Source organism: Prinia subflava, chromosome 3 (assembly GCF_021018805.1).
Source record: "Prinia subflava isolate CZ2003 ecotype Zambia chromosome 3, Cam_Psub_1.2, whole genome shotgun sequence".
NCBI lineage: Eukaryota > Metazoa > Chordata > Aves > Passeriformes > Cisticolidae > Prinia > Prinia subflava.
The window spans coordinates 42,187,668-42,204,290 of record NC_086249.1 but is presented as its reverse complement, the minus strand read 5'-3'; the positions used below and the strand labels follow the sequence as shown (position 1 = coordinate 42,204,290).

The window sequence follows — 16,623 nt, the reverse complement described above, 5'->3', positions numbered from 1 at the left end:
GCAGTTAACCATGACTCCCTTTCAAAAACACTGCACTTTTAGACAAGAAAAAAAGAAAGAAAGAATCCTGTTTGTTATATTCCAATATCAGGTGCTTTTTCAAGCATTTAGTCAAGAGATTTGCAGCTAAAAATTACAAGGAAATAATTTCACTCATACTAATTATATTGTGGCATTAGATTAACAAAAACTATGCACTCTGCCCTTTGGGGCAGTGTTCTGTAGAATTCTGCATAATAACAATCTTTTGGCTTAAAATGAATCCCAAAGCATATTGAATAATGAACAGGAACAGATTTTAATTATTGTCAAACTCTGAGAATAGAAGAGGAACAACATTTGCACTTTTTCATTTAATTGTTCATTTAAGAAAAACACAGAATTTTACAATTTATCTTAACTTGTGAAGCTGTTTATAGGCAAATATTGATTTCTGAAGAGTTTTTCTTTATTTCCTCAGCTTACACCCACTCAGAAGGGCATTTTGTACTTCTGCATTATCTGACACATTATCTAAACATCTTTCTAAAGCACAATGATTGCACAGGACAGTTGTATTTGTGACAATACTCATTTAACCAAGCACTGCAATACTCATTGTTCTTTCTGTTCAACTCAGTAGAAGAGAAAAAAATGCAATGTGTTAAGATTTTGCCAAATACATGAAATCACAGCATAGATAACCAGTTCAAGAAAAGCAGCAATTTCTCTACTTAAAATACACAACTGATAGTGTACACCTGGCAATTTCTAATCTGAACAAAATTATTCAGTGAATTCTATGCTGTTTTCTATGTAACAGGCAGCAACAAGACCACAACTACTAAAAAGAACCAGTATTTGTTTACTGAAAAAGGAATGACATATTTGATCAGTCTACACATTCCCAAATGACACTGCAATCCTTCCCAGCCGATGGCACTTCACGTGAGGAGACCAGGTCTCAAATTCTCTGAAACTGAGATTAATTTAACTTCACAGTATGTCAAAATGAAGTCTTAAAACACAGAAATCTCTATTTTCTCCTTTACCTCAAATACTTGCAGCAATTAAATCTTAAAATTACTTTGGAATATTTGGCAGCTGTTTACTTATTTGAGTAATAAACTCCTGAAATTTCCCTTCTACTTGAAATCAATACTTGAGCCAAGTGAAAGATGTTCCCCAAAACATGAACATTCCCCTAAATAACTTTAGGGGAAAAACAAGCACAGGAAAACCCCCAACTTTCAGCACACAGTAGGAATAATTTCTTTGTAGCAACACCATTACACAGTTTCCCCTTTAATGAAGTAGGTCCAATAATATCCAGTATTTTAAGCATCTATTGATGGTGGCTGTGTTTACCCTTGTGGTGTCAACACCACCTATAGAGAGGTCTGTCTGTCTCACAGCAACATACCATGCAATCAGCCTGTTCTTCTATTAGGCAGAGAAGAATTAGTGCATGAGTTAATGTATTTTAACAGGAAAATGACCCTTTGTCTCTGTTTCCAAAAAAAAAAAATCAAATCCTGGGAAGTAATTTTGCTTGCTTTAAAAATGTCCAATTAATCAGTTGCATTCTGGAGCTCCAAAATAAATAGACCTCTGCTGCACAGCAATGTCCCCGATGCCCCAGCTTTCAGGAGATGTTATGAGCTCCCAACACGATCTCTGGGAATGAGCCGTAGATCTGAGCCATGCTTTAGAAACACATTTCCTAAACAAAGAAAGAAAACAGGAATATTACTAACCAAGAAAACACAATGTTTCCTCAATAAATACATTCAAAGGATAACAGTGTTAAGCCAATGTTTAACAGCTTCATAGTAATTCCTCTGACATACCAGAAATAAAGTTTTCGTGTTTCCATAGAATTTTATCTTGCCCCACTTTTTCCAAGGAGCCCTTTATTTTAAATAAAAATGCTAGACCCTGCAAAGGGTAACCTTTCAAACATTGCAGTTCCACACTTGAATGTTTCATTTCACTTATAAGCCATAATAATTTCAAGAACAGAAAACGAGGTTTTAATCTTCCATTATTATGTTATCTTGAGGTCAGTCATGCATTCATTCATTTTTAGTTCTCTCCTTGGTTCACTATCAACTTCTAACTTCAGAACCTCAACTGTACTTTTCTTTTAGGAAGGTTCTCCATATGTCCAAGCATAAGTTAGTCTCATTTTAGCATAAAAATCCCTTTCAACTTCTTATTTATTACTGTATTATCTTAATCATCATAGTCTTTTCAAGAAGACATAATAAAAACTGGAAGTTTCAAATATTAAGATGCATTGATTTTTTTAATGTATTCAGGTTGCTATTTTTTCCTATTAAATGTAACATTTGAAAATGAAATCACATCATTAAGTGATGTATTAATTTAATTAATATATGGAATATTTACTTTTTTAACTTCCTACTACTACTGCACAGAATAGACTATATTTGATTCCTTTCAACCTTGCATTGACTTCTAAAACAGAGTAATTCTATTTCTCTCCTAAGCATCCCATTCCAGGGCTGTAGAGTGCTTTCACAAATAAGATTAAGATACTTGACATCCATCTAAGTTGTCTGCATATTAGAACAAAGCTACCCTTTCTTGAACTCCACTTCTCCAGCAAGTAGATCAGGATCAAAATCTTTGTATATATTCAACATAATGACCCTTAGAAAATCAATTTAAAAGAATGTTATCTGCCAAGACCAGACTAAAGAGATCTATAAAGCCCACTGAATGCAAACCTGCCTCACCAGCAAAACAGAGAATTGCCTACTAACCTCAATATTCTAGACTGGAAACATCCTATTGTAATGGCCATCATAAAATTCTGAACATTTTAAAACAGGCCTCAGCTGCATCTCAGAGACAGCAGCTCACCTCACCTCAGTCTGTTTTCATCCTTAACAACACACTGGTTTTATTAAAGTTATAGCATACTCCTCCCTGAACTATCAAGGATTTAAAATTGAAATCAATACAGGGATTAAGTGCTAAGCCTAGATCTTTCAGCTTTCATTTCCCCTGCTCCACGAAATCATGTAAGGAAAATGAAAGTCATACCTGAGTGCTTTTTTTCAGAAAAGAGAAATCGTGCAACAGTACAAAACCTCTGAAATCCCCATGGATTACTAAATTTTTATTCCTGTATATCTTATTTTGGAAGTTTTTGAAGACTAAAGTAACTGTTAAATCTATAAGAACTCTGAGAGATGAAAAAAAAAAAGGAGAAGGGAAAAGTAGATTTTGAGATACCAATTAATGAGGCTGAATAGACGATTATACCTAAATTATATTTGTTTACTTGCAAATTGAGGAGGGATTTTGGTCTGAGCACTAGGTTTGGTATAGGTTGTATTTTGCTTGTTTTGTTTAAGTTGATTTTGGAGGTTTGTTTTGTTGTGGACTGGTTCATTTTGTTCCCAGTTAAGGGCAACATCACACAGCATTGCCAGAACACCTATGTTAAAAAAACCATAATCCACGTACCTAATTTTACATCGCAGAATAAGGCAGTGATGAGAACATTTTGCATCTAGATGCTTTTAATTTACCTGTGTCTTGATTATGTGATGCTGTCTCATACTGCAGAATAATTCCTCAATATTTATAAGATTTTAGGAAAGGTAAAGTAAATCAACTGGAGATGTCAATTTAATAAGCACAGCTGCAAGTACAATGAACTGTATGGATGCTTTCATTCAGTAGTCAAATAGTTTTAAATACATTTACTTTAAAGGATTAAGCTACAACTAATTTAGGCTACATAATACAAAATGAAAGCATGCTGCTCAGGAAGAGAAACAGCCTAAGCAGACCTTAAGTGATTTTACCATTTTGCCTAAGTATTCATCAGTGGTCATGTGAAAATGTGGCTTTACATGTGGGTGATGATCTAGTAATTAAATTAATTATTAGATTTATTATCTGTTTTTAATACACTTGGTCTTGGGATCATGATGAGGACAGCATCAGCTGAGAAGTCTGCCTGAGGCAGTACACCTGTGAAATCATAACCCAGGTGTCCTAAGGCAGGACAGAAGTCTCTGGCGGAGCAGAAAGCCAAACACTTATTGGTCTTCGTTTTCAAATGTTGATGCAACCACAGACCTCAGAAATATGTTTCTACACTTACACGGTTTCTTTTACAAATCCAAGAATTTCCCCAAATTAATGTCAAGCAACTGCTCTGCTCACCATCAGTTACTGTTCTGTGCTCTGCAAGAATTTACCTTACACTCTCTGGTCTACACAGCTAAGTGTGCTGATAATACATTGGGGCTTTTTTTCCTGTGGTACCTCCAGTAATGACTGGCAGTCAAAAGGCATAAATGAGATAAGACCGATGTATGCATGGATTTCATGCAAAAACCAGAATAGCAGCAAGTCTCCATCAACCATTCATCATGTTTGCAAGCAGGAGTAAAATTATTCCGTTTTCACTGGATGACTGGATTCCTTAAGCAGCAAAGCCATTTTTACTAATACTTGGTAGGTAAGAAATGTTCATAACTTTCTATCAAGATACTGCGTTCCACTCTCTTCTCAAATGGTTTAAGATTAGACTACTGTAATTATTTCCCAATTAGTTTAAAAGTATAGCTTCTCAAGAACAATCCACACAATCTGCCTCCAGACAGCAGACCATTACTGGTACAATTCAACCTCTCTACTCTGTTTCCATGTATTTCAGGAGGTGATGGGGAAGGGCCTCACACTTTCCTGTGACAGAGCTAAACTCTTCTCTCACAGCCAGCCTCAGCGTTTGAAATCTGGCATTTCTGACATAGAACCCTGTGGTGAAAACAAGAGAGCTACAAGCAAGAATCAAAAAATTGTTTGATTTGGAAGAGACCTTTATGATCACCTAGTTCCAATTCATCTCTTCTGAAAACTCTCCAAAGCCCCTGGAGTTTCTGCTCTAAAACTCTTACTTTTTTTAATGTATCTCATGAGAAGTGGTGCTAGAACAGCAAGTACTAGTGAATTGGAGTGTGAGGGGGAATATAGGTGCTAGTTATTACTGCAGTAGCAAGTAATACAGTGTTGCTTTTAGACTGCACATTAAATGCAAAGCTCTGACGATCAGAACCTCCCCACTTTTTCACAGAACTACATAAACACTGGACAAAAAACCCCCCACACAGTTCTTTGGATTTAACCTTTTACACACTACAATGACTGTAGTTTTCAACTACTGGGTAATGCTCCTCCCATTTAAGAAGTCAAAACCTAAAATGTAATAAAACTCCATGTGTTATACATTAGATGGAAAGAAAAATAACAAGTTTTAAATACTGGGATTCATACACACTAACTTACCTGCTGTCTGTGCAGGGTTTATTCCTATACCATCTAGGCAGAATGAAAAAAAACAGAAAAAAGATGAAACAGGCATATTACAATTTATTTTATTAACCTGGCAAAAAACATACCAGCAAGATACAACCATTACATCAAATCATCACGCAGCTACTTCCTATAGCCAAAAACATGGGAACTGACAAGAAATATTTCGCATAGAGAAGACCAGGCTATATATTTGGACAAAACTGAATTAGTGGTTTAGTATCTTCACCCGATGCATAAGTAATTTATATAATGCTCCAATATTAAGAAATTTAATTTGCAGTATGTAGAATTTTGAAACATGAGATGGTATTGATTTTATCAATAAACTTTCACTAAAACTGCAATACAAAAACTATTAAAAATATACATGAACTATATTCTTACCATTTGTTATAATGGCACTTGTTGCTGCAGGAACTTTGAACTAAAGGAAATAAGAGTAGGACAAAATAGCATAAGAGACATAGTTATAGCAGAAAGTATGTGGGTAATATTAAAATTACAATTTTAGCTGGTTCAGGTACAAATAAAATGAGAAAAGAGTTTCATGTGAAAGATCAAGACCCAGAAACCAAAGAGCCCACTATCTATATCTTCTTCCCTTAAGTCAATTTTTTTCATCTATCCCATATGCTTGATCTCAATACCTTCTACAATCAAAAACTCTGTGTCTCCTAAAGTCAGAGATTACTATAAGTGAATGTGAAAAGTTTAAAAGTTTCCTCGATAATTCTGAAGAATTTTCCTGATATTCCACCAAAGAGATTTCAGTATTAAGTATCCAATAGCAGTACCTTTTAATTCTGTTCACTGTCACACAGTGACAAAAATTTCTGGTTTTTAATTAGAAAAACCAGAAAGCACCTCAATGCCATCTGCTGATGCATAAATTGTGCAAGGATCACTAAGTTTAGGACTCTGCAAGTTCCGCCAGGCCCCCACTGAGGCCAGTAAAGCTTGTGACCATCTGTAACCAACTGCAGTTCCTTGTGCTGAATTAACCACTGCATTTTTATCATTACAATTGCTTTTGCTTTCAAGAACATGCAAAATGTTAAAGACAATCATCACTCTACTTACTTCTTCTGCAGCAAACTTGAGGACAGCTGTGAAAGGTGTGCTCTCGGGCACGCTCAACCTGAAATCACAACACAAATAAATACGTGGCTGCCAAAACAAACCAAAAAGCAACTTTATCTGCTGGTAAACTACTGATTGAAACTTCACTTTCACCAATGCAAGTACTTTGGCCAAAGCTGTGCAAGCACTGCTCAAGGGGAGAATAGGTCCCTGGTGGGTGTGAGATGCTCCAAGAGAAGCATTTTTTAGCAGAGAATGGCAACACCTTTAAGCTTCAGCAGATGTGGCAAATCTTAGGAGGTGCAGGATTAGATTCCATATCAATGTCCTCTCCAGGAGGAGAGAGCTCGGCCTCAAGCTGTGACAGGAATGATACAGGTGGAACACCAGGAGAAATCTTTCACTGAAAGGGTTGTCAAACACTGGAACGAGCTGCCCAAGGTCCCTGGAGGTGCTCAAGAAAGGCCCGGACCCGGCCCGTGGTGCCATGGTCTGGCTGACAAGGCAGTGATGGGGCAAAGCCTGGACTCAGTGATCCCAGGGATCTTTCCCAACCTTAACTGTGACTGTGGAAGACGCGCACGGCAGTGGGGCAAAGCGGGAACGCCCCGGGAGCGGGGCTAACCACGGCATGGCCTGTCACTGCACACGGAGGGAGAGAGACGCCGCTCCCGCTGGCGGAACGCCCCGCCGGGACGGACATGAGGGGCCATTCGCGATGTGCCCCGTTCGCACTTCCCCGCCGCCCCACGCAGCGCCGGCACTCACACTTTGTAAGGCAACCGGGGGTCCGAGGTGAGCGTCACTTTAAAGGTGACCTTGGACCTGCGGAGAGAGCAGGGGGTTAGTGCTGGGCGAGGAAGCGCAGGGGGCTGCGGGACCCCCGAGCACTCCCTCCCTCCCTCCCACACTCACTCACATGGTGCTGCCGGGCCGCCGCCGCTCCCACCGACACGTCAGCGGCGCCCGCAGCACGGGGGCCTGCGCCGGCCCTCAGCTGTCCCAGGCGCGCCTGACCGCAAAGGGAAGATAACATGCCCCGCCGACCCGCTAAGAGGCGGGGAGTGGCCGTGTTCTTCCTCAGTGCCTCACAGCAGCTGGGAAAAGGAGTCTCTGAGGGGTGGGCGAGGCTCAGCGGAGAACGGCGGGGAGGATTTCTAATGAGGCAGAAGCGCTGGCTGTTCCGTGGCCGAGGTAGGACCCCGGCACCGGGAGCCGGCGCTTCCGGAGGCGCTGGAGCTTCCGGAGGCGCTGGAGGGAGGGGCGGGCGGGACGAGACAGGGCAGGGCAGGACAGGACAGGGCAGGGCAGGACAGGGCGGGGCGGGAGGGACGGGCGGGGGAGGACACGGCAGGACAGGGCAGGGCGGGCCGGCTGGCTGAGGTCACACAGGGAGTATGTACGAGTGGGGGGTTTGGTAACCGGAGGACACATCTGGTGTGCTGTGTCCATTTCTGGACTTCTCGGTGCAAGAGGCAAAGGGGTCCTGGAGAGGGTCCAGCGCAGGACCACAAAGATGGTGAGGGGTCTGGAGCATCTTACCAGAGAGGAGAGCTGGGCCTGTTCAGTTTGGAGAAATGACTGAGAGGGGAATCTCATTAATGCATCTAAATTACCCAACGACGAGTGCCAAGAGAATGATGCCAGACTTCTCAGTGGTGCCCAGCGACAGGGTGAGGAGCAATGGGCAGGAATTTAAACACAAGAAATTCCATCTCGACATGAGGAACATCTGTACACTGAGGGTGGCAGGGCATTGGAATAGGCTGCCCACGGAAATCGTGGAGTCTCCCATTCTGGAGACATTTGAAATCCACCTTGGCATATTCCTGTGTAATCTATTCTAGGTGACCCTGCCTTGGCAGAGAGTTGGCATAGATCGTCTCCAGAGGGCCTTTCCAACCCTAATAATTTTGTAATCCCGTTTTGCTCTCAAACCAAAATGATCTGCGTGTTGAAGTTGCTTGTTGGAAGTCATGCGGGCAAAAGTGGATGCAAACAGTGATTCCTGTCCCCTTAATATTTAAAACTGTTCACATCTTCCATGTGATGAGGGAGCTGGAGCTGGAGTTTTGTTTGGATAGTGATGGATACTTTTATAGCAGAAAACCAACAGGTTCCAGTTTTGTTTGCAACTTTTGACAAATCAATTTCTCTTTAATAAGGAGGAATGGAACTGCAAAGTAGTTTTTGTCTTTTGTACTCATTTATCTGCTAATACAGATGATGACTGTGTTTTCTACTCTGATATGTCAGTATTGTCCTTACAGAAGATATTTTGTCAGATTTCCTGTATATTTTCCCCAGTTTCTGCTGTCTGCAGGAAGGACAGCCACTGCAGATGAAGTGTTTGGTGTCACACACTGCTTGCCAAACTGGTCATGGCAAAGCACTTTGTTGTGTTCACCTTTGCTGGGGTCTCATTAGGGTTAGGGTAGATGAGATGCTGTACAAAAGGCAATTGATACATTGGAGTCAATAATTTTTTTCCTAAGGGCTGGCTTGTCGCTCAGGCATGAAATTCAGCTTTTCACCCTTCTGCTGTTCTTATATGAACATAGACCAAACTGAAAAAAACCTTTAAAAAACCAAGAAGTTCCAGCTTGTCCAATGGCATTTAAATTTCCCAGTATCTCCTACATTTACTACTGTGGTTTTTTTCATGTATTGAATTTGTGGGTTGTACACATTTTGTAATCCATTAATGATCTCACAGCTTTTTCATCCCCCTGCTTTTAAGAGATCACACCTGAAATTGGAACTAATTAATAGTCACCTCTTAGTATTTAACCTTGCATTTAGTGTAGCTAAATGTCATCCTGTATTTATTACTGCCCTTTTCAAAATCAGCTGGGGTTTTTTTATGTATGGCTTGGCTTATGTAGCTCTCTTAACTGCAGCTTTCATTAATGCATTGCTGTTTGCTGTTCCAAGGTCATGAATGCAGATGTGAAATAAAAGACTGATCTTTTCAACACTTCATTTCTGGCCTCTTAGTATAAGTACTTCACCTCTGAGGAAATAAGCAGATCCAAATCATCATGTTGTTGGAACTGGACTGTGTTTAGTACCCAAATTTACTTGTTTAAATCCAGTTTGAGCATATGTGTGCTATATTGCTGAGAACAGTCTAAATCCAGGCCTGGCTAGTCCTGTGTTCTGGCCATGTGGTCTTATCCCTTGTCGAGCAGAGGAAGCAACACTTGTGACCAGGTAGAGGGATCTGTTCAGGAAACTGATTTGGCAAAACCTCCCAAAATTTCCTCTTAGGTGGTTTAATGTGGTTATCTTCACAAACCACCAACAAAGAAGGACATGAGAAAGCACAGCTAGTTAGCAGTGATACTGTACTGCACCTTAGGTCGGCTTGAGGTGCTGTGGAGCTTTATTCTGAGCAGGCATCAAGAATTTCATGGTAGTGCCAGGGTGTGGTGGGCTGACCCTGGCTGGATGCCCGCTGCCCCAGGAGGCTGCTCTGTTACTCCCCTCCTCAGCTGGGCAGGGGAGTGAAAACAATGAAAGGCTCACTGGTTGAGGTAAGGGCAGGGAGAGTTCAGTCACCAATTACTGGGCAAAACAGACTCGACCTGGGGAAATTATTTATCAAACTAGAGTATGGTAATGAGAAGTAAAACGAAACCTTAAAAACATTGCCCCCACTCCCACCACCTCCCTTCTGAATTCTTCGCTTCAGAGTTCTGTACCTCTTCCCCCGTGTGGTCTCTTTCATAAATTACTCCAGTGTGGGTCCCTCCAGGGATCACAGGTCCTGCCAGCAAACCTACTGTGGCACCTGGAGCACCTCTCCCACTCCTCCACTGACCTTGGTGCTTGCCGAGTGGTTTCTTTTGCATATTCTCAGTCCTGTCTCTGTTGTTCAGGAGGTTTTGGGGTATTTTTCTCCTTCTTAAGTCTGTTGTCCTGGAGAGGTACCGCCGTTGCTGATAGGCTCAGCTTTGGCCAGCAGCAGGTTCATTTTGGAGCCATCTGGCATTGGCTCTGTCATGGGGAAGCTTCTGGCAGCATCTCACAGACATCCCTGTAGCCCCTGCCACTACCAAAACCTTGCCATGCAAACCCAACACACAGCGTCAGGATCTTCTGATGTCGATTCAGGAATCCCAGTGATTTCACAAAAGGAAAACCTCTTTCAGTGCCGCCATATCAGAATTTTCCTATGTTGTCTCAACCTGTTCAAAAAGCTGGCAGGTTTGACTTTTTTTCTTTATCAGAATTTACGATGCATAGAGGAAGGAGAATGCATGTGATTTTTCTCTTTTAGTTGGGAAACTTAATGGCACTTGTCCTGCCGGGGTGGTTTAGAGGACTGTGTTTCAGTAATGCGTTTATATACAATAACATTCTCTTCAATTCTAGAAAAGCTGGTTCATTTCCACAAAAAGTCTCCCCTCCTTCCCCTGTGACTGAAGCCAGAGAAAAAAAAAATTCCTTATAAAATTTGTTTTTGCTACAGCTCTTAATTACTCAGACTCAAATATGTTGTGTTATAGCAATGAGACCTAACTTTGACTTTCCTAGCTGTGTAAATGACAAAAGGAATGACAATTTCAGCAATTAGTTAAAACAGTTGCGATCTCTGGCAATATGCGATCTCTGGTAAATGCAGTTGTTCAGTGGAAAGCTTTGAGATCAGGAAAATGAAAAAAAAAAATGCAAACCAGAAAATAACAATATAGCCCCTTGGATGCTGTGGATTTTACTGAGATGACTAGAATACCTCTGACAACTCATTGGGCAAGACCTTCTAGTTGTTAATAGCATTGCAAGAGAGAAAATAATTAGAGTAAATAGAAGCTGGCCATCCCATGTGCCCCTAATTCCACCTGGCTAGGCCTAGTGCAATTGAGTTGAGAAGGAAAATATACGGAAAATAACCACAACACAGAGTAGAAAGTACTGGAGAAGTGTGCTTAAAGTAATGCTACTTAGCCTCCTTTTATTCTTTCCTGCTTTGTTTCCTATCCTCCCTTACTGTAGTCTCCATTAACTACACTATGTTGCTGAGCGTTCAAGTAGAGCTGCCCCATGATACAGAACTAAGAATCACAATTCCTGCTCCTTCAACAAGTCAACATGACCAGTTTGGAGCCTGGCCATAAAATTAAGCTTAAGTGTTTGTATTTTTGGAAGATTTCTCCTTTGCTTTTGAAGCACACACTGTGACTTACATTTTTCTAACCTTTGTTGCTTTTTTGTGTTCATGGGTGCATGTGCCATTTGAAGAATGCCAATTTTTGTACCCGTGTGGAGGAAGAGCTTATTACATAAGCATCTATGCTAAGAACTCTATGGAAGTATCAAATCAGAAATTTTAAGAAATGCAGTAAAACATCTTCCACTTGCAAAATGTGATTTTAGCTTGTCAGTTTTGGACGGAATAATGAATGTTTGACTTCCAGGAATCTTTGGTGAAAAAGTACTGAATTAAGCCTTTAACAGGTACCAGAAAATTAGGTCTTGGCACCAGCATACTTTCCTTCCGTGCTTGCAATGAATTAAATAATGAGCATTGCCAAGCAATGTGTTACAGGAGGAAGAGGCAGAAGAAACACAGCATTCCTCCAACCAACCACTTCTATACCAAGCACATGGAACAGTCTGATCCCTTCAACTCTTAGTAAGGGTGTGATTTCACATGAAGGATTGAGTAATGCTAACTCCCTTGATAAAGGAGTGGCCCTGTATTTTACCGCCACTTTTGTCTTGCCATCTGCTTCTGGCCCCCTGGCTACTTCTTCATCTGTCTTCGTACTTGGGGGACACAGCGGTGAGTCAATTCAAATCAGCTGATGTGGATGTTATCCCGCTGGCTCAGAGCTCAGGAAAAGGTCTGAGCTGACACAGGAGAGAAGGGAAGGAGATTTTCCCCTTTGGTCAGTAGGGAATCACAGAATCATCGAATTCTTTAGGGTGGAAAAGACCTTTAAGATCACTGAGTCAAGTGTTAACATGTTTGGACTTGATGGTCTTAAAGATCTTGGAAATAAGATTTCCTCTTACCATTTCCTATAGTCAGGGTGCTGGAGTCCTCCTGTGGCTGGTACATTCCCTTAACTCTCCTTTGGCTCAGCATGTTGGCATCTCTTGGCACTCCCGTGATTTTTCCAAGCTCAGTGGTAACTCTGTCACCCATCCCAGTGCAGGGAGGTACTTAGCTGGAGAATCCTCCTATCAGCAGGAAACAGTTGCATTTCTCAAGCAGAGTCTGGTAGGATCCTTCTGTAGGAAGTTCAACCCTCCAGAAGGGAAGCAGTCCCACTGCACCATCTCTTAAACTGTTTTTGTTGCAGTTTGTTACTCCCCAATGATTAACCTTAACCTCCTTTAAACAGGGAGTTTCTACTTTCATGAGCCTGCAGCCCATATGAGACACTTGTTCCTGGTTGTGTCACTGCATCTCTCTGTAAGGCATACATAGGGGTTTTAAAAAGCATTGCTAAGCCAAAGATAGAGGAAGATTATAACACTTTAGAAATGCCATGCTCAGTTAATCATCAGACAATTTGACACATCTTCATAATCTTCCTCTAACAAAACAATAATTAAAACCTGTTACAGTTCTCTTGTGTCACAAACATTTTACTAAAATAATTCATCTAAATGAGATGATCACATACAAATGTTGTATTAGTCATATAGAAATCATAATGCAAGGTCTCTAGCCTGCAGAAATTTTATGCATGTTTGTGGTTCAATAGTACAGATAACCACGTATCAAAACAAGGATTAATCTTCTGAAGTACCAGCACTGGATTTTTTTTTCCAATTACTTTGAAAAAGTAATAACTAAGAAATCTTTATGTTAATTAAAATGATAATTCAAGAATCAAGCAATAGGATGATGGGAAATAGCCCCAGGTGGTGCCAGGGGAGGTTTAAATTGAACATTTGAAAAAATTTCCTTGCCAAAGGGGTTGTCAAACATTGGAATAGGCTGCTCAGGGAAGTGGTTGAGTCGCCATCCCTCGAGGTTTTTAAAAAACATGCAGATGTGGCAATGAGGGACATGGTTTAGTGATGGACTTGCCAGGGTTATGTTAATTGTTGGACTGGGTGATCTTAAAAGTCATTTTCAACCTAAACAATTCCATGATTCTATGATAATAAGCATTTATCAGGGTAAAAGTGTCAGGAAGAACCAAAATTGTGTACTCTCTTTCTTCTGTCTCTAATTTTTTGTCCTAAAATTTGATTAATGTAGTAAGAGCATGACACTATTACATATATATATATGTTTATATATAATGTATCCTATTACCAAGAATTTGTATGAAATTATTTTCATTCTGAATAATTTTCCAGATGAATTATATTTTGGGTATCACAGTTATCTTAAAAGCATTTTGATTTATCTCTCTTTTGTCATGATGACAATTACGGATGTTTTTAGTGATGACAGTGCTTTTGTGATACTTTGCATATGTGAAGGAAATGGTTTTAAAGTATTTTCCATAAGACTCATATCCATGTTTCAGTTGAGCACTAAGAAATAAAATTTCATCTTTCCTTTTGAGACCATTCAATAAACTGTGGTTATTCAAATCAGGGGAGAAGTAACCCGTTCTTCTGGTGAGGAGAGAAAGACATTTTTATGGAAGATATAGATATAAAGAAAGCATATCCAGATCTAGATACTTTACCTTTTCACTGCAATTGTTAACTTTATCATTTTTTTTTCCTTGATTATGCAATGAGGATGGTTATCTTTGGGCTTGATAGAATATTTTATTCACTGTGCTTTGGAGAATTGTGAGGAGTCTATATTTTCTCAGCTAGTCACCAGTCACAGAAAATACATGAACCTTTATTACCTGTCTGCTGCAACAAATTCTGTGATCAGAGCATGCTGGTCTGAAATGGCTCAGTATTTATTTCGTATAATTATCCAGATTCTGTTCTCCAGTAAACTGCTCTGTGTGTTGATTTTCTTGTGCCCATCATCAGGCTGTGCCGTTCTGTCATTTGGTTTTACTACTATTATATGTTACAGTGGGTTGGCTTGCTACTGGAGATAAAATCACCTTATTTACAAGACGATTCAGAGAATTGGACAGTACACACAAACATGTTGCAGACTCCGACAGTGAAATGTGAGATTGTGCTGAAGCAGAAATTCAGGTTAAGAATACATTTGTTGTGGTATTTCTTTTTTTCCTGTAGAGAATAAATACAAATCCAACCAAGGTGCTTTTGCAACACTACAAGTGTAGTTTTCTTATTGTGCTGTAGGCAGATTGGGCTTTACATGCAGATTTAAATTGTTACTAGCATCGTGAAAAGTTCAGTGAGAATTTTTCATCCAAAATTTCATCCCTTATGTACAGCAAGAGTCCTGATTCAGCTCCTACTGCAATTTAACTATTCATGAAGTGCCTAGGCTATTACATTTTTTTAACGAGGAATACTTATTAATAAACTTTAAATAAATCAAGTTATTCTAGTGACTTCACAGCTAACATTTAGCTAAAAAGGACTACACAGATACTTGCTGAAGTGAAGGGCAAATTCTGTTTCCTTTTTTGTAAATGTAAAGACTGGTGACTAGAAGGAGACTAAAGAAGAAATTAATTTCAGGTCCAGGAAGTTGTATTCCAAGAGGCCTAGGGTAAGATTTCAATTGTGATATCACTCATAGTTCTTTAAACAAGGTGACCTAGTATATATTCTCCTTATTCAGGCATTTGTTATGAAGATACCTCTTGCATTTTTCCTCTCCATTTTGTTCTCTTTGATGGCAAAGCCAGAAAAGAGTTTATATAATCTGCAAGTATTATTGCGCTGTTTTCTCTGTCATGCAGCTGAGGTTACACAGATCACTAGTTTAGTGTTTGAAGGGATTAGAAGAGAGATTTACAGAAGGTGGTGCATCTCTGTGAAAATTAAAGAGAAGTGAAAACCTATGTTGTATTTGCAAAGGATGGACTTTTAAATTGCCAAACCTTTTTTTTTTTTTTTTGCAAAAAGATAAACATGACCTTTAATTTTCTTCATCTAGAACAGTCCTTTCTAACCTGCTGTGGTTCAGGACACCAGCCTTCAAATTGTGACTCTGTTTATCAGGATTTGCATTCTAATTTCTTTGGGTACAAAGCCAAGAATTTCTCTGCACGTCGCCTTCCTGTGGGCTTCTTAATTGATCGGAGGTTTAGCTGGAATGTTCTGACCTGGGAAATTTTCCTCCCTGTGCAGTGCTTGCTATAGCACAGTGCTGAAGATTCTTCTGAACATTTAAGATGCTTTTGCGTTAGATGTGGTAAGAAACTTCTTTTTTTCCAGACCATTATGCACAAAACAAAATCAATTCTAGTAATGCAAAATTATACTGGCATAAGGGATTTTTAAGGTCTGAAGCGTAACACTGTTTAGAAATACAAGAACCATGCAGGGAACAGAAAATGACCCTTAACTAGCAAATGAAGACCAGAGTCAGAACTTCTTGTGCCCAGTGAGTCTAAAGAATGTGTAATTCATTTCAGTAACTTTGTGCTTTCCATTGCAGGGGTTTTTATGCAGCATAATATCTGCTAAAATATCTTTATGCTATCTCCTAAATGCTACTGTTTAGCAAGGCTTAGAAAAATATATTAACCCCTTTAACCTCCGACTGCAATAAATTTTAACTGCAAATCCAACACTACAACAGAATTTGTAGGGTTCAGCTGACTAAGTCTTGGTGCCAACTTTGTAAATATCTTTACCTAAGCTAGCTCCCTTGTGTTCCCTTTATATTCAAAGTGAAAAGAAGGTACTTCAAGTGCACAATTTGTGTTATTTTGAAGTAGACATCTGAAAAGATAAGCTATTTCTGGAGAGTGCAAATTTATTCCCAAACTGACAATAGGGAACTGGCTAGCTCTCATATTGACATTTACTTTGCGCAGACAGGGTTTGGTGACATGAATCCCACAACTTGTTCATGCCCCTGAGTTGTTCTGGAGCTTCATTATTCAGGCCCCTGTTACATTGTTCCTCTTATATAACTTCAGGTACCCAGCTGAATTCAGCTTAATTTTGTATTGTTTTCTCGTTAGAATATGGGAAGACAAAGCATAAAAGATAATACCAATCTTTTAAAAACCCATCAAAATACCAGTTAACAATAATTCTGTGGCATGAAAGTAAAATCACATGACAATCTGGAAGAGGAAGAAAGTGCAAATAGGATTTCAGTGGATAAGTACA

At 39.8% G+C, this 16,623-nt stretch overlaps 1 protein-coding gene across 1 annotated transcript; it reads right to left on the bottom strand.

Moving 5' to 3' along the window:
• Nucleotides 1–274: 274 nt before the first annotated feature.
• UFM1 (ubiquitin fold modifier 1) lies at nt 275–7,617 on the bottom strand. Its single transcript, XM_063391979.1, has 6 exons — nt 7,340–7,617; nt 7,189–7,245; nt 6,421–6,478; nt 5,725–5,764; nt 5,311–5,343; nt 275–1,702 (listed from the first exon to the last, which is right to left on the bottom strand). Coding segments are annotated over exons 1-6 (258 nt in total). The 5' UTR covers nt 7,342–7,617; the 3' UTR covers nt 275–1,634.
• Nucleotides 7,618–16,623: the final 9,006 nt, after the last annotated feature.